Source organism: Aotus nancymaae, unplaced genomic scaffold (assembly GCF_030222135.1).
Source record: "Aotus nancymaae isolate 86718 unplaced genomic scaffold, 86718_ANA_hifiasm-v0.15.2.pri h1tg000036l, whole genome shotgun sequence".
Classification (NCBI taxonomy): domain Eukaryota; kingdom Metazoa; phylum Chordata; class Mammalia; order Primates; family Aotidae; genus Aotus; species Aotus nancymaae.
The window spans coordinates 83553574-83577825 of record NW_026988450.1 but is presented as its reverse complement, the minus strand read 5'-3'; the positions used below and the strand labels follow the sequence as shown (position 1 = coordinate 83577825).

At 40.6% G+C, this 24252-nt stretch overlaps 1 protein-coding gene across 4 annotated transcripts in view; it reads right to left on the bottom strand.

The window, feature by feature from the left end:
• The window catches only part of KHDRBS3 (KH RNA binding domain containing, signal transduction associated 3), a 195451-nt gene extending 171743 nt beyond the window's left edge, over nucleotides 1-23708 (bottom strand). For 3 of the 4 annotated variants that reach the window (XR_010345640.1, XM_064384623.1, XM_064384624.1), the window contains exon 1: nucleotides 23606-23708. Coding sequence is in view for 2 of the 4 variants with exons in the window: in XM_064384623.1 (XP_064240693.1) it covers nucleotides 23606-23693 (88 nt within the window). In the remaining 2 variants the exon portion in view is untranslated. Of the gene's footprint in view, nucleotides 1-22648; nucleotides 22671-23605 lie in introns of those variants that run through there. The other variant, XR_010345641.1, reaches the window with a different exon arrangement.
• Between the last annotated feature and the right edge of the window lie 544 nt (nucleotides 23709-24252).

The window sequence follows — 24252 nt, the reverse complement described above, 5'->3', positions numbered from 1 at the left end:
TCATGAATCACAAAAGAAATTCAGCATGATTGTAAGCTCAGGGTCAAAGAAAGGAATAGCAAAAATAAGACTGGACAGGTAAGCAGGGCAGTGAATACCATCCTAAAGCAATTATCTTGAAGATCTGATCTGATAGCCAATGAAAAATTTTTAAACAAAGGAATAACTTCCTTGCATTTGCTTATTGCACTGCTACCTTCTAAACTGCAAATCTAAAAAGGGAGAAGAATAATGCTGGTGGTTAGGAGGTCAATTCAGGCTTTTAATGTGTTCAAGGTAAGGACAGTGTATAAAGAGAACAGACAAATCGAGATTATTAATCATTTAGATTAATGCTCATTAGTGAAGAATCAGTTAACAATATGATGACATGCAACATAGAGTACTACACAGCTATGAAAAACAGTATTCACAACTTTCTGATGACTTAAGAAAATCACTACAACAGAATATTAAACTATAAATATAAAATTTCATATGAAGAATGAAATGGATGAAAATTGTCCAAAATATAACCAATAATTATCTTAAATTGATTGCTTTATGGGGAGCACATTTCTCTTTTTTCCTACTTTTTTACATCTTCCATTTTTTTTTCTATAATAAGCATTCATTCAAGTATGTAAAGAGTGCCTTATATGTATTTGCATAGGTGGTAGTTATACAGAGTTCTACAAAACAGACAAGAACCTTGGAAACTTATAATCCAGTAAAGTATATACTACAGTTATTATCAGAAGAAATATTCAACTTTAAATTTAAATTCAAAGGGGATGGTCCTAAAGTTAATTAGTTTTAGCAGTTTTTTAGTGGATTCCTTGTTTTCTACACACAAGATTACCATTTACAAAGACTTAGGTGTACCTCTTCCTTTCCAATCTGTATGCCTTTCATTTTCTTCCCCAACTGCCCTGACTAAAATCTCCGAGACAATGTCAAATAGAAGTGATAAAGACGATATCTTTGCTTTCTTCCTCATCTTAGAGGGAAAGTCTTTCACAAATGTAATGTTTCCTGTGGGTTTTTATATATTGCAGTTTATTGCCTTTAGAAGTTCCTTTCTATTCCTAATTTGTTAAGTGATTTTGTTTTATCATGAAAGAGGTCAGAATTTGTTAAATGCTTTTTCTTTATCCACTGATATAATTATGAGGTTTTCATCTTTTATTGTTTCGACATGAAGTATTCTATTAATTGATTTTTGAATACTAACCCAATCTTGCATCCCTAGGATAAATCCCATGTGGTCATGATGCATAATCCTCCCTTTTATACGTTCTTAGATTTGGTTTGCTCATATTTTGTTGAAGATAATTTCATCTAAATTCATAAGAGATACTGATGTGTAGTTTTCTTGTGACATCTTTTTCTGACTTGGGACCCAGGGTTATAATGGCCTAAAAGAATGAGTTGGGAAGCTTCTATGGTCTAAATGTTTGCATCCCACCAAAATTCGTATGTTGAAATTTGAAAGGTGACAGTACAAAGAGGTAGGGCCTCTGAGAGGTGATTAAGTCAGAAGGGTTCTGCCCTCATGAATGGGATTAGTGCCAACAGAGGCTTGGGAGAGTCTGTTTGCCCTTTCACCCTTCCACCATGTGAGAACACATAGAAGGTGCTATTCATGAGGAACAGGCATTCCCCAGACACAGAATTTCTCAGCACCTTTATCTTGGACTTTCCACCCTGCACAACTCTGAGCAATGAATTTTTGTTGCTTATGAATTACTCAGTCTAAGAAATTTGGTTATAGCATGCCAAAGGACTAAGACAGAAGCAATCCCTCCTCTTCTGTTTTTTGAAAAAGTTTCTGAAGAATTACGAATTATTACTTAAATATTTGCTAGGATTTACCTGTGAAGCCATCTGGATCTGGGCTTTTCTTAGGGAGTAGGTTTTGCTGTTGTTGTTTACCAATTCAATTTATAAACCAGTATATTCAGATTTTCAAGTTTCAGTTATTTGTGTCCTTCAAGAAATTTGTTCATCTAACTTACCTAATTCATTGGCATATAATTGTTCGCAGTATTCCCGAGAATCCTTTCTGTATCTATAAGGTCAGTAGTAATGCCCTCTTTTTTCATTCCTAATTTTACACTTAACAGACATCTACAGAATGTAAGTCTTCCCTCTTTTCTTTTTAGTCAGCGTAGCTACAGTTTTGTTAATTTTGTCAATCTTTTCAAAGAACCAACTTTCGGTTTGTTGACTTTTCTCTATTAATTTTCTATTCTCTATTTGATTAATTTCTATTCTAACCTTTGTTATTTCCTTCATTCTGCTCTTTCAGATTTGCTCTCCAGTGTCTTAAGATGGAAGGTTAGGTAAGTGATTGGAGACTTGCCTTTATTTTTAATATAGGGATATTCCTCTAAGTGCTGCTTTGCTGCATCTCTTAAGTTTTGATATGTAGTGTCTTCATTTTCATTTATGTCAAAATATTTTCTAATTTCACTTGTAAGTTCTTCTTTGGCTCACTGGTTATTTTTGAGTCTGTTAATTTCCACATATTTCTTAATTTCCCAAATTTCTTTGTTATTGATTCTTCTTAATCCCATTCCACTGTGGTTGGAAAAAATCTTTTGGATAATTTCAATCCTTTAAAATTCACTGAGGCTTCTTCCATGAACTAGCAAATACTCTATCCTGGAGAACATCTCCTGTGTTCTCAAGTGCACATTTTTCTCATGTGCACTTGAGAAAAATGCATTTCCTGTGATTACTGGAGGGCAGATTCTACAGATGTCTGTTGAGTCTAGTTGGCTTACAATGTTGTTCAAATATACTATTTCCCTTCTAATTTTCTACCTAGTTGTTGTATACATTATTGAAAGTGGAGTATTGAGGTCTCCAACTATTATTGTTAAAAAGTTCATAATTATTTAAGGCCATTCTATTAATTTCCTGTTGTCACTGTAACAAATTATTACAAACTTAGTGGTTTAACACAATAACAAAAATGTATTATCTAACTGTTCTGGAGACCAGAAATCTAAAATGGCCTTCAGAACAGTAAGGCAGCATTCCTTCTAGAGGCTCTGATTCTTTTCCTTGTCCTTCCCATCTTCTAGAATAGCAGTCCTCAACCTTTTTGGTGTCAGGGACCAGTTTTATGGAAGACAATTTTTCCACAGACAGGAGTGCAGAGGGATTAGATTCTCATAAGGAGGATGCAACCTAGATCTCTCACATTCATAGTTCACAACAGGGTTCACACTCCTATGAGATTCTAATGCTGATCTGATCTGACAGGAGGCGGTACTCAGGTGGTAATGCCCACTCACTGGCCGCTCACCTCCTGCTGTGCACCCAGTTCCTTACAAGCCATGGACAGGTACTGGGGCCACATCTGAACAGGATACCCCTGTTCTGGTAACTGCAGCATCCATGGCGTGCGGCCACATCACTCCAATCTGTTTCTGTTGTGATACTGCATTCTATCTGACTGACTCCTGCACATCCTTCTTATAAATACCACTATGATAACAGGTCCACCCAAATGATCCAGGATAATCTCTTGATCTCAAGATTTTTCATCATTTCTGCAAAGCACCTTTTACAATATAAGGTAACATTCACAAACTGTGAAGAACAGGATAAGGACATGTTTAGGGGCCGCAATTCAACCTACTGCAGATATCAGTGGAAAAAAATAACTGAATCAACTCCTAGATTGTTTCATGTCACTAAGCTCATCAGGGTAAATATAAGTCAAGCACATTTTAGCCTTACTTTTAAATATGTATATCTGTGTTCTCTGAGCATTCTTTACATTTGCTTATTTATTATGTCAGAAACTTTTAATTTCTTTCTCTATATCTTTCCAATATTTTATGAAATTATTTCAAGTTGGAAATATTGGAAATTACTCCCAATATTTTATGAAATTGTTTCAAGTTTATGAAATTATTCAACCACGTTGAATGAATATGCAGAACTGACGCACAAATTTGTGAAGGTGAAGAAGATACACCTGTTACAGCACAGCAAAAAAGACACAGGTTTTGAAGTCAAAGCAGAACTCAGTTTTATGTAGCAAGCCCTGCTACATATTAGCAAACACTAAGGTTTAATTTCTCAGGCTTAGTTTCAGTATCTATGAAACAGAATCTATCTGTAAGACAGATATTTTTATCTATCTATATGGCTGTATCTACCTATCTATATGTATCTGTATATATAATCTACATACATTATTGCAAAGGTTAAATAATGTATGAAAAGATCTCAAAAACAGATCCTGGAATTTCATGTGCAATAAACAGTAGTTATCACTATGATTATTACATATTTTTTTACTGATTATGAATATCCCAGAACAAATTATATGGAAATTAAGTAATAATCTCTTCTCTTTCATAAGCCATTACCAATGACCACAACCTAACATAATCTTTCTCTTCTGAACTCCTACTATATCAATTGCTAGTATAATTCACTTGGCAAACAGTTACAGCCTTTCAACATTTCCTCTATTCCCATCTTTCAATGTCATTTACCTTTAACCCTTACTCTGTATTTTTATAACTTTTTTACCCACCAAACGTGCAAAGTTTTTGAGGTCATGAACTATAGACCCCTGAAACCAAATAGACACAAATTGAAGTTCTTGCTCCACCACATACTACATAACCTTGAGCGCTAGTTAGACTTTCTGATGCTCAGTTTCCTCATCTACTCAATGGTAATAGCGTTATTACCTAAAAGGAGCATCACATAACACAATACACCTAGCACAGAAAAGGCAGAAGGGAAAGCAAGTGCAAGGACACTGATTTCCACTTCCCAGACTGCAGCATATTAGGATGAGAAAACACCATTTGACGAAAAACAAATGCAGTAAAGGGGCACAATACATTCTTACTAATAAAAATGGGAAGACGGAAGGAAAACAAAGAAAATTTGTCAAGTCAACTGATTAACTACCTGGTCATTTTGACATGTGATACCAAATAACCTGACAAATACCCTGAGAGGCACTCTGAACACTACCCAGATCGTCCACATAAGATTGCACCGTGATGTGGGAGGCAAGACAAAGTAACTCCAAAAGGCCCTTCCATTTTAATCCCCTGTAATTTAGTAGAAACAGCATAGGTTTGGGAATCAGACTGCTGAAGTCCAAAGCATTCAGCTATCAGCCAGCCATGTGACACTGCATCAGTTACAACTTCCAGAAGAGCCTACATTCTCACTTGTAAAACGGAATTTATGTTATGCATCTCAGAGGGTATATTGAGGCTTGGGAAAAATATGGCCTGTCAATCTCCTGGCATGGGATTTAACACTTAGCAAGAACTCAACAAATCACAGCTCATTATTCTTAATAATTATGTGACACTGACAAGTCACTTAATGTCTCTAGGACCCTGATGTATAATTTGAGATTTAAAACCAGGCTGAAGGTCAGGAGTGGTGGCTTACACCTATAATCCTAGCACGTTGGGAGGCCAAAGTGGGTAGATCACCTGAGGTCAGGAGTTTGAGACCAGTCTGGCCAAGAAGGCAAAACCCTGTCTCTACTAAAAATACAAAAAATCTCCTGTAATTCCAGCTACACTAGAGATTGAGGCAGGAGAATCACTTGTACTCAGGGAGCGGAGATTGCAGTGAGCTGAGATCATATCACTATACTTCAGCCTGGGCAAAAGAGTGAAACTCCATCTCAAAAAAAAAAATAGGCTGAAGATACACTAGGCACTTGATAAACATCAGTTTTTTGCCACACCCAGTCATCCCTCTGTGGCAGGGAGAATAACAGCTCTCCAAAGACATCCACACACTAACCTCCAGAACCTGTAAACGTAAGTCGCATGGCAAAGGAGAATTAGGGCTGCAGATGTAACTAAGGTTGGTAACCACCTAGCCTTAAGATGGGGAAACTATCCAGGATTATCTAGGCAAGCCCGATGTCATCACGAAGGACCTTACAAATGGAAAAGAAAGGTGGAACAGAGAGGAGAGAAGAGATGGCAGAGTGAAAAGATTCAGCCTGGAGTTGCTGGCTGTGAAGTTGGTTGAAGGGGCCACAAGCTGAGGAATGTGAGTGGCCTCCAGAGCTGGAAAAGCTTAGGCACAGACTCTCCCCTGGGGCCAGAAAGGAGTGCAGCAGGGCCCACACCTTCAAGTGAGCTGGTGGGAACCATGTGGACTTCTGAGCTCCAGGACCCTATGGTCATAAAGTCACCAAATTTGTGGCAATTTGTTATGTTATGGCAGCCACAGAAAACCAATATGCTCTCACCTCGTTTTTCCATTTTATTTTCAATAGATCTCAAAGAACATTTGAATCTGAAACTTGAAAAAAACATATCTTTTTCTACACAGATACACCTCATCCTAACATGCAATCTCTTAAGAATATCACTCCTTATTGAACTAAATTGAATGAGCGATGTTCTTAGTAGTGCTTGATTTCAAAAAGAATTGAGAGACTATTAAACAATATAAACTGGCTCATTAACATTTTGGGCCAACGGTGTTAAATAAAATAATTAAGAGATAACACATTGCATAGAAGTACCTGAGTTTATGAGACTCAGCCAACTCAAAGTCTGAATTCTGAGAAACTAAACAAGACATACTGGAAACTTCCACTGGGCAGCTGGTTAGCTTCATGCACACTGCATATGTTAGGCTTCAAGGCAGAGTTTGTGGTATGAAATCTATTGTGAATACTGGGATTTGGTTTAATCAGAAGAAATACTGCTTTCTTTATGTAAATGTAATGTGAGTTGGGACCAACATTTTCTCTCCAAATATGGAATCCAAATCCAGATACTTAGGAAAGTTTATCCAGAATTTTTTTTTTTTTTTTTTTTTTTTCCAAAAAGATGGCAAACCTGTTCTGGAAAGGTGTCTTTCACAGGTTACTTAAAAAGAAATTGACAACTTTAAAGTGAATTAAATGAACTATGAGATTGTGAACTATGAAGTGACAAATCACTAATTCCTGGTATGGTCTAGGGGAAAAGGAACTGAAAACATGTTAGTGATAGACTCAAGCCTCTAGAGGACAACAAGGATCCTGCTATTCTCTCAAAACTGTAACACCAGCAGCAATGAGCGAGAACAGTGGCCATTCTCACGGACTCCTCTGGAAGATTAGACTGCGCCTGAGTCCTAGAAGATGGAGGACCTGTGATACACCAGCTATTCCACCATACTTGCTGAGCTCTCTGTACCAAAAGGCTCTCCTCCAAATTCTCATCAGCTTAGGGCTCAAGAAGCACACAGGTAGCAGCACTGGCAGTAATGAGTTCTGAGACACCTACTTAAAAAACGCATCACCGGGGCCGGGCGCAGTGGCTCACGCCTGTAATCCCAGCACTTTGGGAGGCCGAGGCAGGTGGATCACGAGGTCAAGAGATCGAGACCATCCTGGTCAACATGGTGAAACCCCATCTCTACAAAAGATACGAAAAACTATCTCGGCATGGTGGTGCGTGCCTGTAATCCCAGCCACTCAGGAGGCTGAGGCAGGAGAATTGCCTGAACCCAGGAGGCGGAGGTTGAGGTGAGCCGAGATCGCACCATTACACTCCAGCCTGGGTAACAAGAGCGAAATTCCGTCTCAAAAAAAAAGAAAAAAAAAAACGCATCACCAAAAAAAAAAAAAAAACCTTTTCAAATAAACAGTTTTAAGTGTAATTTACAGAATTCAGTTATGAAGTTAGTCACCCTAAGTAAGCAAGAAAAGGAAGAACTGAGGGATCCTTTTCCTCTGCCCAATCTTTCAATGGTGACAGAGCCACAAGGATCCCTCTCCTGTCCTTCTCCCTTTTCATTCCACATATTCCCTGGGTGATCTCATCCTCAGCCACAGCTTCAAATGTAGGGCAGTGCATTTTAGTAAGGCTAGTGTCCAGAAAGACCACCTGTAATTCTGAACTCACATAATACAAAACATTTCAACCTCCCTGTTAAGTACCCCCAAACGATCTGTCTAAAACAGAGCTGACTGCACCATTCCCCTGCATGACATCCTTCAACTGTGATCCAGAACCTTAAAACACATGCATCTCCCTAGCCATGTGTGAGCTCCTTCATCCTAGTCGCTGTCTACTCCTCTTGTCCCGTTTCTCCATACATTTCGCATTTGCTTTATTCTCCAAATAACATCACTAGGAAGAGCCTTCACACACATCATTCAACAAAAACAGTGCGTCTACTGCACGGCAGGCACAGTTCTGGGCACTGGAGACCCAGGAGGGAATAAATGCCCCAGCTCTCTGGAGGTTGGACTCTAGTAGGCACCATCTTGATGGAGGCCACTGAATCCTCACTGTGTCTGGGAGGTAGTGTCATGCCTGTTTTTCAAAGTAAAAACCTGGAGTTTAGAGCAATGAAAGTATGTGCCTGGGACCAATAACTCTTCCATGACAGAGGGGTACCTCCAATTAAGTCTGAGTTCCAGAGCCAAGGCTAGTGCCCACACTGCCATAGTGTGAACACTCGTGGCACACCTATCTGAAAAATGGCAGATCTCTCCTCAAAATCAGTATCCAGAAGCTCTAATTTTTCAATCTTCTTTCACTTGCATTCTGAAAGAATGAATTCATTGCTGTAATACATGATGAGGAAGCTGAGACCAATTGGCTGTTCATTCTACACACACTTAACTGAGTGCCCACTATCTCCCAGGTACTGCGGTGAGGACTGGAGAAGGAATCAAAGGTAATGCGTCAGATTCCCTGCTTGTACGAAAGTTGTATTCTCATGGGAGAAAGAACTCCCACCCAGTCATCATGATCGCAGTGTGATAAATGCAATGTTGCATGCACAGAGGACGGTACTACCCTAAGAGCTGGAACAAAGAGAGCAAGCAAAGAGAACAGGAACACATTTCTGCACACAGTAAGCCAGACAGGGAGCCCCACCGTGCTCAGAGATGCTACGGTTTAATACTAAGCAAAGAGACTTTGAGAAGTGAACTTTCATTAGCTACATCACACTCTGGAGCCCAGGATGTTTTTACCACTACATCAGGAGCCACATGCAAGTCCCCATTCCCTCCCCGAATTGGAATAACAGAGCTCCTATGCAGCACCATAGTGGCGTGTGCACTTGTCTTTATTACAGCCCTTCCCACCCTACAATATAAATGTCTTTTAATTTGGCTGCTTCCCCCTGAGCTGAACACTCTTTAAGCAGGGATGAAGTATTACTTTGCTCTGCATCCCAGCACTTAGCCCAGCCTAAGCATGTAATCCTTACTGAATATGGGGAGAAATAACTACAACTCCTCCAATCTAATGGGAAAGACTGTGGAGAAACAGACACCTTACCAGTCTTCTCTTAGAGGTGTTTCCCCCAGAAGTCTAAATAGTGATTTCCTGAAAGGGTCTAAAAGTCTGAAGCCTGAATATAGATTATGCTACTCCTTTTCCTGAATGCTCACTCTCCAAACCTAAAGGACTACTTTCTGCTACGGACCCTTTATTGAAAGTAATATGGTGCCTTACCTAAGACACGTGAGCCAAGAATTCACAAGCATTCTTCTAATTTAACATTTCAAGGAGTATACAATGAGTATCAATTCTGTATCTAATATTCCACGCTGGGATCCATGAAGGAGGAAAACAAGAAAACTTGTCCTGGTAGCCTAATTAACTTTTGAGTACCTACAGATATGCCAGACACGCTACACAGATTCTCTCATGACCTTTTCATAGATGAAGAAGCTGAAGCTATTCAAGCTTACTATTACCACAGGTAGCAACACATGCTTTACCCATTTAAGAAGCAAAACTCGGCTGGGCGGGGTGACTCATGCCTGTAATCCCAGCACTTTCAGAGGTCAAGGTGAGCAGATCACCTGAGCTCAGAGTTCAAGATCAGCCTGGCCAACATGGTGAAACCTTGTCTCTAGTAAAAATACAAAAAACAGCTGGGCATGGTGGTGGGTGCCTATAATCCCAGCTACTCGGGAGGCTGAGGCAGGAGAATCGCTTGAACCCAGGAGGTGGAGGTTGCAGTGAGCCGAGATCGCGTCATCGTACTCCAGCATGGGTGACAGAGCGACACTCTGTCTCAGGGAAAAAAAAAAAAAAAAAAAAGAAGCAAAACCCTGACCACGGTGGGGAAAAGAGATGAGAAAAATACAATCCAGAATACAATCAATTGACTGTTAATGGCATGACATTTTCGTTTCTTTATTCTCTTTAGCTATCATAAACCCTATAGCACAGGGCAGGGAATTATCGCTGTTGGTTCTGAATTGGTGGTACACCAAATGATATGGGCAGCATATCAAAGAGGATAAATTCCTCATGAGTCTAAGAGAGAAAGAAAGAGATACTTTAATACTTTTCAGGTTAAAACAACAAAACAAAAAACAGTAAAACTTATTAAATCAAAATCCCATAAGGCACTTCGAGACCCAGAGCATAAAAGCCAAGGGAGGAAGGAAGCCTGCTCGGTTTCCTTTATGAGCACACAAGGACGCTTCACAGAGCCAAGGACTGCTTTGTGACCCAGAACGTTAAACCGTTCCTTTGAATTCTAGAGGAAGGAGCAAGGAGAACCTCAGGCTGCTTCTCACAAACTAAGAATGGCCCGCTGATCACCAGAGAAGCCATGCACCAACAGGTTTAAAATCAACTTCCCAATTTTTGAAATTAGATAAAAATGTAAGCAGTAATTAAAGCCTAATTTATTTTCGAGTTATCAGAGACACTTTAAATGGAATGAACATGCATCTTTATGCTCAAGCTTCTGGTATCCACTGTGATGTTCTCTAGTGCCTGGTGTCTTTCAGTGTCAAACATCCCCTTGATGGCAGTCTCTGGGCATTAACAACAGGTGGTCCTTCCTAATGGCATACTCTTCTCTGAGAATGGGATCACTCCCTGATTTGTCACTGCTGTAAGAAAATCCTTTTTTGAATAAATTAGAGCAATAAATTACATTTAAAAAACTGAAGAAACAAATCTATTCTGAGACAATAGAAGGGTACAACTTTGAAATTTTTCACCCAATTGATTGGTGCTGGAGTCTTGCCTCTCAGCTGAGCCTACACAGAATGCCAGCGACACCAGACCAAAGTAGGTGTCATGTCTTCTGCCTGCAGTATGGCTATGCCTCGAGAGATGCTTTCGTTAAGGAAAGGCAACTATTTCATCATGACAAGAAAAATAACCTCACAAGTGTATAAAATAATTTTTCTCAGTATTACTTTGCATATTGTGTACATTATGCTTTTAAAAGCCTTTGTCTTTAAATAAGGACCTCAACAAATTGACAAGTCATAAGACACTGATGTCCAAAAGATCCATGAGAGGTCTGCAACAGAAAGAGCCCAAAATTATTCATTCATTCATTCATTCATACAAATAACTTTTATTGTGCCCCTACTGTGGATGGCATGGGTACAAATGAATTTTACCTAATTTGGTAACAAAGCTTGGTCCCCTAGTTTCTCAGCTGAGAGCAGGGAAGGGTAAGCAGACCACAGCCCATGGCCAAATTCAGCACACTGCCTGTTTTTACAAATAAAGTTTTATCAGAACACAACTACTCTCATTTATTTACATAGCCATGGAAATGGCTGCTTTTCTGCTACAACATCAGAGGTTGAGTCGAATGCACACAAAATATTTACTCTTTAGCCTTTACAGAAAAAGTTTGCTGGCCCTAGGCTTAGAGTTTAGCATAAAGACAAGGAAAGTACAGCTGTAGATAGGTATCTACTTCCCAGCTGTCTGATGAAAAACAGCCTGAAAGCAATGACCACCGGCACTCCAAATCCTGGCTTCTAAACAGCATTCCACACTAAAAGAAAGCAGGGCACGTTTAGGAAAAAATGGCTGATTCAAGGGCTAGGGCAGAGCAAGTACATGATGAGCATGGAACAAGAAGCTGTTACAGATCGTTAAAAAACATACTGCCGGGTGTGGTGGCTGACACCTGTAATCCCAGCACTTTGGAAGGCCAAGGCGGGTAGATCACCTGAGGTCAGGAGTCCAAAATCAGCCTGGCCAACAAGGCGAAACCCCATGTCTACTACAAATACAAAAATTAGCTGGGCATGGCAGCACGTGCCTGTAATCCCAGCTACTCAGGAGGCTGAGACAGGAGAATCGCTTGAACTCTGGAGGCTGAGGTTGCAATGAGCCAAGATCACACCACTGCATTCCAGCCTAGGTGACAGAGCAAGACTCTGTCTCAAAAAGAAATTATAAAAAAAAAAACAAACCTAAGACCACTTATGGAATGATCCTCTCAAATGGACCCAAGAGCCAGAGCACAAGGCTCCCAATGGCTAAATCTTAAACAATCTGAGCTTCAATTTACACAGTGATAATAAAGGATTATAACCCACCAAATTAAAGAAAAATGCATGAATTTAGAAGACAGATAAGACTGAATAAGAAAGAAGGAAAGAGGGATTGAAAAAGAGAGAAAGGGAGAAAGAAGGAGGGGAAACGATTCCTTTTCAGTAGAATATCAACCAGTAAATGTAGATGGAATGACTGTTAGAAAATTACCATTTTACAACAATCATAGTAATAATTCAGGTAAGAAATGTTAATGGATCTAAAATTTGTGAGCGAGAGGTTAACGAGGAGCAGGATATTTACATAGTCTCAAAGTATCTACTCATAGAAGTAATAATTAATTACAAAAGGCAAGTAGCGATTTTACAGAGGAGAAAACTGGCACCACCTTAACCAAGTGACTGAACTTCTCACAAATAACGACACAGACATTGTGCGCCAAGGTATGAGGGACTGAGAAGGACATACCATCACCTCAGTGGCATTCCTGTCAAGACAGCGTGCGACATAAATAGAATTTTAAGGAAACATCAGACAACTACATGGAGAAGCATTCTACAAAAAACTGGCCTTGTATAGTTTACCAAAATGCCTATCATGAAAGGCAAAGGTGGACAAAGCAGCTACTGAAAACTAAAACACTAAAGAGGCCTGACACTACACAAAATATGTGATCTTGAATTGCATCCTGTAAAAGACAAAACCGGAACAAGTGGTGCCATCAGCAAGTGAGCTGTAGATGAGGTTAACAGCACTGTGTGCTTGCTAAACTTCCTAATTTTGATCATTGTACTACAGTTATGAAAGGGAAGGCCCTTATTTTTAGTAAATACACGCCAAGGTATTAAGTATTCAGGGGTAAAGAGACCATAATACACGCACCTGACTCTCAAAGGAGTCATGGAAACACATCACACACACAGAGGATGATGAAACCAAGACGGCAAAATCTCAACCAGGAATCCAGGCAAATGGGTACACAAGGTTGCGTAGCATTATTCCTCTGTAAGTTTAATATTCTTTCCAAATAATTTTTTAATACCAGGAAGAAGAAATAAAGTTCTTAAAAGGGGAAAGGAGGAGGAAGGGAGCAGACAGGTAAACAACTACAGTATGCCATGAGTAGGAATACCAGGATGCTATGGGAACACAGGAGATGGAATTCATCATCTGGAAGAGTCAGGAAGTTATACGTTGCTGCCCCAGTGGTTTCCTTTGCCTTGCAATGATCTCTGTTATTGGCTAATGGTTCTTTGAACAAGACTCCTCAAGAAAGCCCATCCTGGCCCTGGGACAAGCTAGATGTCATCCTCTGAGCCCCCAAAACCTCCATGCATTCTTCTACCACAGCATTTAACACATTCCTAAAATTGTTTGGTCTACATGTTTGTCTCCTCCACTGGATTAGAAAAAATTTGATTAAAAAATGATGATCATAATGACAATGATGGCAGCAGCAACCATTTCCTCTGTACTTACTACATGCCAGGCATGACGCTAAACAATTCTTCACACACATCTCGTTGAAACCCCACAGAACTCCACAGGCCATTTTCTTCTCTTTGTTTTTTTGTTTAATCACCATTTTCCAGACATGGAAGTGAGGCTGAGAGGGGTTCATGTATCCAAGGTCAAAACATAAAGAAGTGGCACAGCTGAGAGATGAACCCAAGTTTCTCTGACTTAAAATCTGTGTTCTGAACTGCTCTTTTTTGCCAAATAGTCTGAATCTGATTTCAGTATCATTTTCAATTACCCGTGGCTTACACATGGTAGGCAAAAAAAAAAAAAAAGAGAGAGAGAGAGATCATTTTTCTAAGTGTTTGACTTCTGTTTATATTTTCTGAACACATCCAAACTGAAAGCAAGAACATAGGCAGCAGAGGTCAGTAGGAGAAGCTAGCCCTAAAAGAACAAAAACAAACAAAAAAATTACGAGCAGATAATTCACTACACTGGGAGCTAACCAAAAGCTGAGGTACAGAATTCACATATAAAAGATGATATATGAGGAACAGAAATATAAGTGTAATAGTCTCATCTTAGATCCAACAAATATATTCTGTTAAAAATTTATAGTGAAATTAAACAGATATGAAATAACTGTCATTTAATCTTTTTTAATTTTAATTTTTAATTTTGGGGGACATGGTAGGTATACATATTAATGAGGTACATGAGATATTTTGATATAGGCATGCAATGCATAACAATCACATCAGGAAAATGGGGTATCCATCCCCTCAAGCATTTATCTTTTCTGTTACAAACAATCTAAGTATATTATTTTGGTTGTTTTAAAATGTATGACAACCACTGGGGTGGCATCCTGCCATGTGCAGATGAGGAAACAGAGGCTCAAAGAGGTAAAGTCATGGTCCAGAACTCACAGGTCAACTTAGCAGTTCAACAAATAGCTGTTGAATAAATGAATAAAACGAAAAACCCTCAAGAGTATAAATTTTTTAAGTCCTGAGCACTCATTAACAGTATTTAGCCCTGCCAAAAATTACTAAAACAGGAAACATGGCTTTGTCCAAAATTCTTCCCACATCTGATACCTGGTACTCATCAAGTCTCAGCCCACTCAAGTCAGTAAACAGAAGGTAGGAGGAAGCAGAAATTTCCATACCGACTGACAAATCTTTTGTTACTATTGTGTGCTTCCTTACACAAATCGGATTTGGGAATTTGACTTACATACTCCAAAGCAATTAACTGTGAGGAGTATAATTCTCCCCCAAAATAAACATATTACAATGGCCAGTAACCAAAAGTCAGACTATCCTAACAAGTTCTTTGACAAAAGCTTTCAATTTAATGCTTTTGGAATATATTTTTCTTTAGGGAACACTGATTCCTATAATATGTTAGCTTTGTGACCTTGAACAAGTTATAAATCCCTCTAACCTCCATTTCTTACCTGTAAAAGGAGAACAACAAAACTAAATTCACGTGGTAGTCACAGAATTAAAGGAAGAAATGTGTGAAGAACCCAGCTACAGTGCCAGGCATACCTTAGGCACTTGAGAAATGGTGGCTACAAAAAAAGTCATGGCTTTCTGCAAATATTGATTAGCAAGTATGCCTCTTAAGATATTAGAAATATGAAAAATACCAATGCAAGAAAATAAAAAGAAATGAACGTTTATCGATCAAGACTCATTTCAGTTCAGAAATAGCTACCAGTGTAAGAGGGTAACCTAGCTATGTGGAGCGCCATCTAGTGGAGGAAAAGCAGAGCACAAACGGCACAAACGTTGCAGTAGATAATAAGGAAAAACGATGAAAATGAAAACTGCCTCGTTTCTTCACCATAATTTCTACATTTTCTCCCATGGGAGCTCGAATCAACAGTGACCCTAGGTATAAGATATATGTCAAAAAGAGACATGTAAAAGGGTGCCCTCACATACTCTTGCCCTTTATCATACCAGGGAAGAACATCAATAATATGCTAGGAACACCTTTTAAAATCCTTAAAATAGAAGCAGGGGCTGATTGGTGAAAAATTATGAAAATGTAAAAAATTATGGAAATTTACATCTTCCCAATTCAGAGTAAGATATCTTGTGCTTGTGGAGAGAGGCTGCTGGGTGTCCAGACATGTTTTAAGATATGCAGTCATAAAACTTTATGGAAGCTTCATTTGTTAATTTAAGCTTCAGGTGCTGTGTCTTGAATAGCATAATAAAAATCAATCAGAGTTGTTGCTAATTTTGTGCATGATATTAATGAAAGAAGCTTCCTAAAGACTGAATTTCTCCTTCAATATTTCCTGGATTGGAAAACTAAAATAATTCCAACAACATTGAAAGTAGATGATTTATATATTAAATTATTATTATATACATTACATCTGAAAAGCGATGCCAATATTCACACATCTTAGAACATTTAAAAAAATAGGAGGTAATGTTTATTAAGCAACTACTATGTCTTTGACACTGTACTTATGTCTAAAACAGCAACTCTACAAAGAAGGCATAAGGTCCCCAATTTTACAGACAGGGAAACTGAGGCTCTGAGAAATAAAGTAACTTGCAGGGAGTTACAGACTAGAACGCTGTCACCTCTCCTAATCATATGGCTCTTTCTGCACCAGCTCATTCCTTGATGAATAACTGTTTCCCAAGTAAATGCCATCCAGCAGATGTTGCCATTGGTCAGAAAGTTTCTATGCCATTTTGCCATGCCCCTGTGTGCCCTCTGTACAGTATGCAATCTTCCCTGCTCACCAGATCACTGGTCCAATACCATGTATTTAATTTGAAGAGCTGCGTAATCCAAACTCCCAACAAAAGTAAAACACAAAAAACAAGACCCAGTGAAAGCTTCCACCTCTATCTGCTGCTAACAGGTACCCTACACAGTGTTGTACACACAGTTGGGCAGACAAGGATCTGAATCCTGGTTCACCGGTTACTAGCTACATGTCCTTAGGCAAATCATGTGACCTTCCTGATCTCAGTTTTCTCATCTATAAAATAAGGTAAAATGACTTACTCTTTTAAGACTGTTAAACTAATTAAATGAAATGACATACATAAAGCACATAAATCAGAAAAGGCTCTTGATAAACGGTCGCTGCTATTATTAGTAATTGCAGGGCAAGTATATTTAAACATATTCCTCCCTTCTAGAAAGTCAAAAGCATCATCTGTGGTAATACTATTTTTTTTCTTTTGTGAACCTATTTTTAGAAGACAAAGAATTTACAAATTTATGATACACTGACTATATCCCTGATATCATATCCCAATCATTTTTGTTATAAACAAAGTATTAAAATACAAACAGCACTGCACCTCTAGGAGACTCCTTCAAGAGACAGAACTTCAGCAAGAATTTCACATACTTTCTACACAGAATGTTTGTCTATTTTCTTTTTGGTTGCTGAAATATATACTTATTTAAAAATCCTTATTTTGAATGCTTACCGAAGATTGAAAAATACTGCTGGAAAGCATAGGAGAAAAAAAAGTGAGCTTGCCTTTTTGGCAAAACACATTTTAAGTAACCTCTTTTTTAAAAATTCATCACCAATGGAAATTCCTAGAGGCTTCTACTATAATGAAACTTTTATTTAAAAACAACAATGTTGAATTCTGTCCTTTTATCTCTTTTCTTAAAGTATCTTATCAAAACACTGCAGACTTGATATAAAATTTCAGCCTGACTACTTATAAGCTGTGTACCTTGACTGGGCAAGTTACTTAGTGTTTTTGAGCCTTAGAGGCGTTATTTGAAAAAAGCAAAGGAGGCATGCAGGGAATAAAACCTCCTACCTTGCACAATCTTGTGGGGATGAGAGAGAATGCACAGAAAGCACCTGGCACAGAAGAGCCCTCCACTTGGTAGCTTTTATAATAATCATTATCCCTAATGCCAAGGAACACTCTCCTTCTATTGTTTTGGTAAAAGATGTAAGTCATTCTGTCTCCACTCAGTGGGACTGGTGACAACAGGCAAATGGAGCTTTTGACATCAAAATTGCTGTTGGCATTCAATTTGCGATTTCAATTGCTCCTCTGGCTTTTTGGGTTTCCCTTAGGCATCTAAAACTGCGGATTAACTCTCTCAGGTAAGAAGCCTTATTTGGCACATGACTAGGGCTTCCAAAATTCTGTTTTCAATCTGTCGTCAGAAATATCATTAGGATTTTAGAGAAGGAGAGCTAACTGATGAGAGTGCAGTGATTTCATAAATTCCTTAAGAAGGAATAAAAGTAAATAAACATCTGATTCAAAGCAGATCTGACAGCATCTTCTCATTATCTCCTGGAGAAGGATCCCTACTGTTCAACCACATTTAAAGAGCTCTGGGACATTTTTCTGCTTGTTTAACACTGCATTTCACTTAGAACCTTCTGTCATTGATATGGGCAGAACTGTTAGACTTCATCCCCACCCCCAATTCCCCAATTCAGGTGCTCTAAAGCCGTAAGAAGCAAAACTCTTTACTGACTGCTGAATTCCAAATATACTTTCTGATTCTGCTACCCTTCATGATAATTAACACATAACACTGAAAGGAAGACTAGAGTTCCCAAGGGCCCTGTGCTGAGACTTACGCTACGTGCTGAAGATACAGAGGAAATCCAGGCCCTGCCTTCCGAGGAACTCACTCTTTACCATCGAAAACAAAGATCCAAATAAGACAGTGTGATGGGGTCACACCCTAAGAGCAGTGGGTGTTATGTGACACCAGAAAATGGGCAATCCAGCCCAGTTTGAAAAAGGTCAGAGAACTTACTTTAGAGCAGAAATGTGAAGAAGGAAGTATGAAAATGGATGCTATATAATTTATCTTTCAGCTAGAGGAAAAACAAACTGCACACGAAAAGGCCAGGGTTTTCATTCTCCTTCTGTCCGTAACTGTACCATCACAGGCGGACGAGTAACTTAACCCTTTAGACCTCTGAGAGTCAGTAGGACATGATAAAAAAAACAACGGACCTGTAAAAGAACAAAGCTTGACCTTTCACTCTGACATTTTATTATTATAAGCATGTCACTATGGGTAAGTCACTTTAGTTGTCAGAATCTTGGTTTCTACAACTGAAAAATTGGGCTGGTAACCTCTCCATCTCTGACTTGTTACTAGTATCGAGATTACAAACATGACCCAGTACCAACAAGTGCCTCAAAAATGTCCATAGGCTGATTTAATAAATCTAAGCCATCCAATCACTAAATATTTCAGGATATTTGAAGAACTAAGATGTTCTTTAGGAAAGAGGGCATCTACAAACTGAAAACTCATTCTCAAACGAATACAGAGGAGAGCAGGGGCTTCTCACCGTTGCAGACTGTGTTTCTCCTCTCTGCCTCTAGGACCTAGCACAGACAATCGGCATGGCAGTTTCTCTACAAGCCTGTTACTAATGTCCAATGCCAAAACCCTGGAACTCACAATCACTGGGTCAGTTTTAATCATAATACACTGTATAAAACTCAGAAATGGCATAGCTAACACTGTGAGTCATCACATTTTTCTTATAAAACAAAACAAAAAAACTGATACAAAGAAAAACAATAAAAAACTAAAAAGTAAATAATCACATCCTCCTCTGGATGAAACAGAAAATCACAAACTATCGCATGAAGGCTCCATACCTAAACACAATTCTGCAATTTTCATTCTTACTCTCTCACTTTACAGGTCTGTGACATTCAAGCAAATCAGAAACGTTTCCATAAGGGTCCCCCAAAATCAAGTTTTAAGCCACTGGGATTTGTGGATTACAAACAGAGGTACATAAGATAAAGTAATAATCCTCCCTTTATCTATTTTATCCCCCACATTTATTCTAAGTAATGCTAAGAGTTGTAATATTTGCAAAATTGATATAAAACCATTTTGACATATCAACAAAAAACTTTTATCAACCTAGACACAAATCTGGACCACCTTAATATTGAATCCTCTGCTCCGCTTCCTCTTGTAATTAACAACTAAATATGACTTGGCAGTGAGCCAGCCACCAATCCATACATTATATCAGATAATTAAAAATACAGTGTTATGTAATCTTATTTAATGGTTACTTGGCTTGTACTGAAAACCATCCAAACCAATATTGAAGACTTGGATTAAATTATAATGCGTAGGACATTTCTAAAGATGTTTTTTAGTAAGAGTCAGCACATCCCCTACTAGCAAATATAACATAAAACATGCAACACTACTTTCATCTCCAATTAACCTCCTTGGCAAGAACTGCCTTGTCAATTCACCCTACAGGCACTAAGAGGGTGGGGGGTCAGGAATGGGATAAAGCGTATTTTCTTTGAGTTTTAACATCAAATAAACATTAACCATTAATATTGTTAGAGAAACAAATTCAGAGGGCGGGTGTAGTGGCTCACGCCTATAATCCAGCACTTTGAGAGGTCGAGGTGGGCAGATTATGAGGTTAGAAGTTCGAGACCAGCCTGGCCAATATAGTGAAACCTCGTCTCTACTAAAATTACAAAAATTAGCCTGGTATGGTGTTGCATGCCTATAGTCCCAGCTACTTGGAAGGCTGAGGCAGGGGAATCACTCAAACCCAGGAGGTAGAGGTTGCAGTGAGCTGAGACAGAGCCACTGCACTTCCAGTTTGGGCAACAGAGCAAGACTCCATCTCAAAAAATAAATAAATATTCAAGAAACAAATTCAGTATTTAGGAGGTAGGGGAGGAGAACCACTTATCCTGGGAAAACGAAAATAAAATCAGCAATTAATGCCCACCATGAAACACAAGTCTGGAAAAAATATAAAAGCTAATGTATACTAGACAGAATTATATTTCTTATTGTCATCCTAGCTCAAGTTCTCAAAGACTACTAGGAAAAGAGTAATTCAGTTAGGAAGTTGATCAACATTTATGAATATTGAATTTTTAAAAAACGACTACACCTCATCTATAAACTGTTTCATTATCATAATGCATTGATTATTAAACTAACATATCGGTCACAGGAGGGCCTTAATTCAAAAGTGCCTCTCGGTCTGAACATTAAAATCCTGAAAGATAAATCTACCATGAATGGTTGCTTCTTCAAAGAAGGTAAATACAGACAGAAACTTTTTGTAAAAATCAGGATAAACTTCCTAAAGGATATACATCATTTCCCATACATTTAAGTCAACTGGAAACAATCATACTAATTACATTGATTTCTGCAGAGTTTTAAGTCAGCAAGTGAGAAGTATTTCATTCCAACTTTTTGGGAAGGCAGAATAAGAAAGAGCAATGGCTTCAAAGACAGACGACAAATTAAATTTCAGTTGCCCACAAGCTTAGATAGCTGGGATCCTCAGCTCCCTCCCTGAAAAATGAAGACATGAACATCTTCCTTACCGGGATGCAAGTATGAGAATGAAACCAGCGCCTTGGAAACTTTAAAATGTTATGCAAACTTAAGGCCTTATTAGAGTTCAGAGATACCATAAAATCTATCTATTACATGGCACAGTAAGGTTTGCAGGGCTGACCCACTCTACAATTTAGTGCCGAAATAGTAATTCCAATGTGACTAACTGCTGAAAACATAGTTGCATTAGAGGCAAACACAAATATAACTCAATAAGAAAAAAAAAGCTTTCATATAGCCAATAATAAGATGGTCAGATTTAAAAATCAAAGCTTCCTCACAATCATGTAATGTCAGACTTAAGACACTTGTAATTTTGGAGTTACATAACAGAGCATAATTAATATTTAAAATGATAACGCTTTGCATTCTGAATATCAGCCTGTGATTTACGAGAAAAATGTTTCAGTCTTAAGTAATCTAAATCAACAGTAAGACAAGCATCTGAGCAGCACATCCTGTTTCCTTCACCTCCTCTTTTCCTTCCTCACATATGAGAACTATATTCTTACAAGAATTACTTTTATGAAAAGTAAGGTTATCAAGTTTAACAGCTAAAAAAAAACTAAATGGCAACATTTTCCCAATAAATATCTGTTTCAAGTAACTGGAAGCAACAAACAGTAGTAAAAACACAGAATCCAAAAAATTTTGGATGTTTTAGCAACACAATACTATGGCAACATGGCAGAGAAAATAATTCTGACTTTTAAAATAAGATAACGCACTATAGTTTTAGTTTAACTGTTCCTTAATAGAGTACAACCTAACTTTGATTCAGCTTCTTTATTTGGAAAAATGCACTTGAGTTCACACTCCGGAATATTCCCAATGTCACGGATCTCATACAATGTACAAAGAAATTTCTTTCACAGAGATGACAGCCCAGCAGGCAATAAAAGATACATGTAAATCATCAGGCACAAGGAGTACAAACTCAACCGCAGAACTGTTCAGAGGGCACAGAAATCAAACTTAAATTCTCTTCCTTGATTTAGGAATGCATGCCCATTACTTTTTCACGAGTCCATTTTATTAAAGAAATAAAAATCAGCCTGCAATTAAAATAAAATGGGGGAGCTCCATAAGCCTATTTCTGTTCAACAATTCAAACATTCTTAAATTCTTGGAGACAGAGTCTCTCCACCTCCATCAGTGGACCGCACACACACCCTACTCGGAAGAACTGGCTGAAACAGGCAAATACTGGAGGTCACTGTTTTAAAATATAGGTATCTATATACAAATAGAATATGTCTGCCTCATCTTTCACTTCCAACAATAAAAGAGCCAGGGCGAGCATTAAGAGCAGCAGCCCTGATTCATCTAGGGAACCACAGACTTTCTGTGCCCAGTAATTCATGCAAAAGGTAACAGATCTGACCAGATCATGTTGCTGCCATTTCCCAGAGAAAAGGCAGACCAGTGGCCCCCACACCCATCTTCATCTGAAACACATATTCCAGGAAGGGTAGGACACTGCTCCTGGGAAAGAAGGCTTAATTTACCGGGCATCCCAGCGGATGATTCAGGAAGCCACAGGAGGAGAAAGCCAGGGGAACACGGTCCCGGGTAGGCGTGCCTCCAGAAACCCCCGTATCCCTGTCCTGCGGTACTTCCCAGGACCTTTCACACCCTGAGCTGGCTGGAGTCGAGTGAAAATGGCAAAGACTCCTTCATCACCGTTCCGAACCTCAAGCCCGCCACCAATGAGGGTCACCCAACCCGACGCCCCCAGGAAGGGTGCTCTTTTGCCGGCCTCTTCTCTCCTCCTGACTTCTCCAAGGGCCAGCCTGCAAGGCTTGGCATGGGCTGCTCACCCCTGGGGAGGGCTGGCTGCCCCGCCAGGGCTGCTGGCGCCTGGATGCAGGAGACACAAAGGGCTGGGAGGGGGACCACCCAGCTCTCCTGGGACCACAGAGTTCTTCTCCTCTCAGGTGCTAGGGTCTGACCCCAACCCTCTTCCAAGGTCCCCAAACTTCGCTAACAATCCAAGCACCTGTTCCCTTCGCCTCTTCTGCATTTGAGCCCCTCAAGTCCTTCCATTTTCCTCCAGCTTTTTCTCCAGTACCTTAGACAAACCAAACACCCTACTTCGCCAAGTCCAACACGCTCCCCTTCCACGAGATAATTCAACCTTGTCCCCAACAAAGCCCCCAATGGTCACTGTCCCCCACCCAGAAGTTTCCCCTGGGTGTCCCCGAGTCCCCAAAGATTTCCTTCAAGTTTCACCCATGAGCCCCAGCCGTCTCCTTCCTTTCCAAGCCCCCAAAATTCACATCTGGGTCTTGCCCCAGGTGTCCCACAGCCTCCCAGGTCCCCGCGCAAACGCCCCCGGGGGCCGCCCGGGCCTCCGTCTCCGCCTCGTCCGCTGACAGCAGCGGGCAAGGCGGCGCCCCCCGGACCCCGCGTTTCTACCCGGCCCCCAACCGCCGCGGGCAGGCAGTTAACGGTCGGCGCCTCACCTTGGTTCACCAGGCGCAGGGCGTGCGTGAAGGAGGGGTCCAGGGAGTCCTTCTCCGCCATCAGCTCAGGCAGGTACTTCTCCTCCATGCTCGCCGGCCGCCGGGCCCGGGACGCGGACTCCAGGCGCACGGGCGGCGGCGCCCGGCAACCCCCGACCCCGCCCGCGCCCGCCGCGGCGCGGACCCGGGGGCCAGACGCGGCGGCAGCGGCCAAGCCGGGCGGTCGGCTGGGAGGTGGCAGCGGCGGCCTGGGGGCGGGAACCGGCCGCTCAGCCCCTATCCCCGGTGACCGCCGAGTGCCCAGCGCCGGCGACCCCCGCGCTCCGGGCGCGGGCCGAGGACTAGCGGGCGCGGGCGGCGCGGTTAGGCGGGTCCTCGGGCCGGGAGGGCAACGTGCTCGGAGACCCTGAGGCAGTCCACAGTGAGTCCCGCCAGCCCCGCCAGCCCCGCCAGCCCCCGCCGGAACCAGAGCTGCAGCCGCAACCTGCACGCCGCGCGCCGCCCCGCGCACTCTGAGCCGCGGCTCCTGAAGCCCCGCGCCTGCCGCCAGCCCCGCCCCGCCCGGCTCCGCCCCACCCCGCCCCGCCCCGCCCCACACCCCACGCCCGCCGCCCCGCCCCCTCCCCGCCGCGCCTGCGCACTGCGCC